The 6,273-nt window shown below is 39.5% G+C and overlaps 1 protein-coding gene across 1 annotated transcript; it reads left to right on the forward strand.

Annotated features, from left to right (window-relative positions):
• The first annotated feature begins 5,017 nt into the window (after positions 1-5,017).
• OR4E2 (olfactory receptor family 4 subfamily E member 2) lies at positions 5,018-5,959 on the forward strand. Its single transcript, XM_086322304.1, has one exon. The coding sequence runs from the start codon at positions 5,018-5,020 to the stop codon at positions 5,957-5,959; it is 942 nt and encodes a 313-aa protein (XP_086178430.1).
• The last annotated feature ends 314 nt before the right edge of the window (positions 5,960-6,273 follow it).

A 6,273-nucleotide genomic window follows, 5' to 3' on the forward strand; every position in this document is an offset into this window, starting at 1 on the left:
CATTCCTTCCAAAGAACACCCAGGACTGATCTCCTTTAGAATGGACTGGTTGGATCTCCTTGCAGTCCAAGGGACTCTCAAGAGTCCTCTCCAACACCACAGTTCAAAAGCATCAATTCTTCGGCACTCAGCTTTCTTCACAGTCCAACTCTCACATCCATACATTACCACTGGAAAAACCATAGCCTTGACTAGATGGACCTTTGTTGGCAAAGTAATGTCTCTGCTTTTGAATATGCTATCTAGGTTGGTCATAACTTTCCTTCCAAGGAGTAAGCGTCTTTTAATTTCATGGCTGCAATAACCATCTGCAGTGATTTTGGAGCCCCAAAAAATAAAGTCTGACACTGTTTCCACTGTTTCCCCATCTATTTCCCATGAAGCGATGGGACCGGATGCCATGATGTTAGTTTTCTGAATGTTGAGCTTTAAGCCAACTTTTTCAGTCTCCTCTTTCACTTTCACCAAAAGGCTTTTTAGTTCCTCTTCACTTTCTGCCCTAAGGGTGGTGTCATCTGCATATCTGAGGCTATTGACATTTCTCCCAGCAATCTTGATTCCAGCTTGTGCTTCCTCCAGTCCAGCGTTTCTCATGATGTACTCTGCATAGAAGTTAAATAAGCAGGGTGACAATATACAGCCTTGACATACTCCTTTTCCTATTTGGAACCAGTCTATTGATCCGTGTCCAGTTCTAGCTGTTGATTTCTGACCTGTATATAGATTTCTCAAGAGGCAGGTCAAGTGGTCTGGTATTCCCATCTCTTTCAGAATTTTCCACAGTTCATTGTGATCCACACAGTCAAAGGCTTTGGCATAGTCAATAAAGCAGAAATAGATATTTTTCTGGAACTCTTGCTTTTTCCATGATCCAGCAGATGTTGGCAATTTGATCTCTGGTTCCTCTGCCTTTTCTAAAACCAGCTTGAACATCTGCCATAGATATACATATATCCCTCCCTTTTAAACCTCCCTCACATCTCCCTCCCTACCCCAGCCCTCTAGGTTGATTCAGAGCCTCTGTTTGAGTTTCCTGAGCCATACAGCCAATTCCCGTTGGCTATCTATTTTAAATATGGTAATGTAAGTTTCCATATTACTCTTTCCTTACATCTCACCTTCTCCTCCCCTCTCCCCATGTCCATAAGTCTATTTTCCATGTCTGTTTCTCCATTGCTGCCCTGAAAATAAATTATTCAGTACCATTTTTCTAGACTCCATATATATGTGTTAGAATATGATATTTATCTTTCTCTTTCTGACTCACTTAACTCTGTATAATAGGTTCTAGTTCATCTACCTCATCAGAACCGACTCAAATGCATTCCTTTTATGGCTGAGTAATATTCCATTGTGTATATGTACCACAACTTCTTTATCCATGCATCTGTTGATGGACATCTAGGTTCTAGCTATTGTAAATAGTGCTGCAAGGAATAATGGGATACATATGTCTTTTTCAATTTTGGTTTCTTCAGGGTATATGCCTAGGAGTGAGATTGCTGGGTCATATGGTGGTTTTATTCCTAGTTTTTTAAGGAATCTCTACACAGTCTTCACAGTGGCTGTTCTAATTTACATTCCCACCAACAGTGCAAGAGCATTTCCTTTTCTCCACATTCTCTCCAGCATTTATTGTTTTTAGACTTTTTGGTGATGGCCATTCTGACTGGTGTGAGGTGATATCTCTTTGTGGTTTTGATTTGCATTTCTCTAATAGTGAGCAATGTTGAGCATCTTTTCATGTGTTTGTTAGCCATCTGCATGTCTTCTTTGGAGAAATGTCTGTTTAGGTCTTTTTACCACTTTTTGATTGGGTTGTTTGTTTTTCTGGTATTGAGCTGTATGAGCTGCTTGCATATTTTGGAAATTAATCTTTTGTCAGTTGTTTAGATTTTTTCTTAAACATGAATATGGGCTTCAATTTTTTATGATATCCTTCAAAGTCAGAAATTCTTCCCATACCCTGGCTTCTCTCTTGATCTTTTTGACAGAAAACTTAGACATCTGCTACAACTAATCACATAGAAAAGATGTCTAGTTCCTATGCTACAGTTCAGAAAACTGAGGCTTAGGGAAGTGAAGGCCAAACGTTATAGTTATATGAATTCACCACATGTGCTCTTATGAAGAGCCTTCTACCTTCTCCTTCTTAGTTGAAAGCAAAACAACTCTTGGTTCTTTTCTATGAATGCATTGCTGACCAGGAGTTTATGAGAACAGGCTTCCCTATCATAGAATTTGCTTCATAAGAAATATAACCATATTAGACTTGACTTGGAGAAGGAAAAATGTACTCATAATCCCACGAAGTCAGCATTTACATTTCCTTTCTGTATGCAGCCACCATGCATGGTTTTAATACTTTGTTTTAAAACAAAGTAGTTAAAAAAAACAAACAAAGTAGTTCATGCTTATGGACAAACTTGAATAATTACAGAGTGTAATATAAAAATTTAAAATGCTGCTAGTATTTTAAATTTAAAGTTGAAATCTAAAATGCACTAGTATTTCCACAGGCAACTAGTGTTAAAAAAGTGTGTAGTCTTCAACACATATCATCTTTCCTTTTAGGAATAAATACATAAAAACAGAATTCATGACTATATATGTTTCAATATGTTCATATTCACATATATATACATAAATATTTTTTGATTCCTTCCTTTATTCGTTCTTATGACTTCCCTGGTGGCTCAGAGGTTAAAGCATCTGCCTGCAATGAGGAAGACCTGGGTTCGATCCCTGGGTTGGGAAGATCCCCTGGAGAAGGAAATGGCAACCCATTCCAGTATTCCTGCCTGGAGAATCCCATGGATGGAGGAGCCTGGTGGGCTACAGTCCACGGGATCGCAAAGAATCGGACACGACTGAGCGACTTCACTCACTCACTCACTTTGTTTGTTTATTCCTTCCTTTCCTCCTCGTTCACAATATGTTTATTTATTTAAACTTATTTTTAATTGGAGGATGATTGCTTTTCAATATTGTGTTAGTTTCTGCTGTAGAGCAACATGACTCAACCATAGGTATATATACAGCCCCTTCCTCTTGAACCTTCCTCCCACCCTTACCCCCACCCCACCTCTCTCGGTTGCTACAGAGCATTGGGTTGAGCTCCCTGTGTTATAGAGCAAAAATATATTTATAATATGCTCTTTTAACTTAATAATGTATTGTTGACATTTTTTGAATTTAATAGTTTGCCATCTTGGCTGTATGTTGTAGTCACCAGAGAACTTTAAAAGTACTGATAGGTCCAAATTCCAGAGACTCTGAATTAATTTTCTGAGATGAGGCCTGAGCAGCAAAATTTAGAAACCCCAACTATATGGTTTTCAAGTGCAGCTACATTGAAAACCACTGTTTAAATCAATAAACATAGATCGTACTCATTCTTATTAATTGCTATATAATATTCCACACTGTGGCTGTACTAAAATTTATTTCCCTATTCCTCTTTAGATAAATATTCAGATTATGTCCAGTACTTCATTTTGCTAAATGTTTTAATAAAATGTATCACCCTGACCCAGGGATTGAACCTGTGTCTCTCGTATCTCCTGAATTGTAGGCGGATTCTTTAGCCAGTGAGCAACCTGCAAAGTCCCAAATCATATTACAGAATAAAAAATTAAGCTTTAAAGTCACTTTTTAAGTCTATTGTGAAGGACTGGATTCTTTTGCAGGTTACCTGACAAGTTAGCTTCAGTTCAAATAAAAGTATTTTTTGCATACCTTCAGTTCAGTTCAGTTCAATACTTACTGTGTGCCAGAAGCCATGTTACGTGCTGCAAGGGATAAGTTATATGTGACCATTGCTCTTCAAGAAAATCTTGATTTAATGGGGAGCAGAAACAGATATCTTATTTTATACTTTCTTTTAGATAAAAGAAGTATGAAGGGAAGTGATAAGATTTGATTGCATCAGTTGTGTTTTCCTAAAGGTACTGCTCTTTGAGGTAATTTTAGAAGATGAATAGTATTTTGAGAGTCAGCAATGAAGAGAGTACAGTTGATTAAATGGTTATGTTTTCTGAGCAGAGGGAACAACATAAATAACAAACAAGGATTTTGGAAAGTAACAAGATGGAAGTAGCAAATAAATGTAGCAGACAGTTGCAGGCTTTGAAGGTATTTTTGATAGGAAGAGTGAAGTAGTGAATGATTTTAGCTGGGAGTTGTATTTTAGAATTCTAAATTGGTGTTGCCTGTGGGTTAGACTAAAATGAAAAAATCACCCAACTAGTGGCTAAGGGTTTTGGGCAATTTATTTATTCTTGTAGAGCTCGCTTACCTGCAAGACAGGAACAATAATGCTTATGCAATGGTGCGTTTATGCGTGCTAAGTTGCTTCAGTTCTGTCTGACTATCAGTGACCCTATGGACTGTAGCCTGCCAGGCTCCTCTGTTCATGGGATTCTCCAGGAAAGAATACTGAGGTGGTTGCCATGCTCTGCTCCAGGGGATCTTCCCCATCCAGGGATCAAACCCACATCTCTTGCGGTTCCTGCATTGCAGGCAGATTCTTTATTGCTGAGCCAGTGCAGAAGCCCATGCAATGGTACAGTTATGGCTAAACAGAATGGTGTATATAAAGTGCATGGAATGGCTCCTGATATATACTGGGTATAATATGTAGTTTAGTTGCTAAGTCGTGTCTGACTCTTGCAACCCCATGGACTGCAGCCCGTCAGGCTTCTGTATCGATGGGATTTTTCAGGCAAGAATACTGGAGTGGGTTGTCATCCTTCTCCAGGGGATCTTCCTGACCCAGGGATCAAACCTGGGTCTCCTGAATTGCAGGCAGATTCTTTACCGACTAAGTCACCAAGGAAGATTGGATATTATAACAATTGTAATTAAATTGATCTTATACTCTACATACCATGATAATAAATAAGCAACCCAGATAGAAATTCAGAGTCACTTCTGTTAGTTCCACTCCTATAGCATTAAGGCTAAATTACTGTTCATATTTTTTTTTCCCCCAAAAGGTCCTTTGGAAGCTTATCGGATGGATGCTCTAAACCAAACAAGAGTGACTCAATTTGTCTTCTTGGGACTCACTGATAACTGGGTACTGGAGATATTATTTTTCATGGCATTCTCAGTCATGTATGTGCTAACCCTTTTGGGGAACATTCTGATCATGGTTACCATAGTCTTTACTCCACGTCTTCATATCCCCATGTATTTCTTCCTGAGCAATCTGTCCTTTATTGACATCTGCCACTCATCTGTCACAGTGCCCAAGATGCTGGAGGGTTTGCTTTTGGAGAGGAAGACCATTTCCTTTGACAATTGCATTGCACAGCTCTTCTTCCTACATCTGTTTGCCTGTGCTGAGATCTTTCTGCTGACTGTTATGGCCTATGATCGTTATGTAGCCATCTGTGTGCCATTACACTACCCCAATGTGATGGACATGAGGGTCTGCGTACAGCTTGTCTTTGCTCTCTGGTTGGGGGGTACCATTCACTCACTGGTGCAGACCTTCTTGACCATTCGCCTACCTTACTGTGGCCCTAATGTAATTGATAGCTACTTCTGTGATGTTCCTCCTGTCATCAAGCTGGCCTGCACAGATACATATCTCACAGGAATGCTGATTGTGTCCAATAGTGGAACCATCTCCCTCTTCTGTTTTCTGGCTTTGGTCACCTCCTACATGGTCATCTTGGTTTCTCTTAGAAAACAGTCAGCTGAAGGGCGCAGGAAAGCCCTGTCTACCTGCTCAGCCCACTTCATGGTGGTTGCCCTCTTCTTTGGGCCATGTATCTTCCTCTACACTCACCCAGACACCAACTTCTCCAGTGACAAGGTGGTATCTGTCTTCTACACGATGGTCACCCCTGTGCTGAATCCCCTCATTTACACCTTGAGGAATGAGGAAGTAAAAAATGCCATGAAGCGTCTCCGACAGAGGCAAGTTTTTTCCATGAAATCGTGTACATGATGGACATGGAATTATAGATATTATTTTGGTCATATCTCTAATGAGTGACTAAGAGTAAGAAATCTAAGTTATTAGGTGAAATGACCTGGAGAGTCATTTCAGGCCAGACTTCTGAACTAAAGAGGGGGACTTATCAACTATTGCTTAAATAAAGGAAAAGATACCTGTTGTAACATGTAAGGGAAAAGGATTGGGACAAGTTTAAAGAAAACTTCTAGTTTCACCAGTAAAAGAACACACAGACTTTGGGGGCATAGTCTTAGTTTCAGGAACATGTAGAGTTCTGAGAGAACCTATTTTTTTGATTTGTACAG

This window comes from Bos grunniens, chromosome 10, assembly GCF_055505025.1.
Source record: "Bos grunniens cultivar Pamir isolate PY7600 chromosome 10, Bosgru_T2T1.0, whole genome shotgun sequence".
Lineage (NCBI taxonomy): Eukaryota > Metazoa > Chordata > Mammalia > Artiodactyla > Bovidae > Bos > Bos grunniens.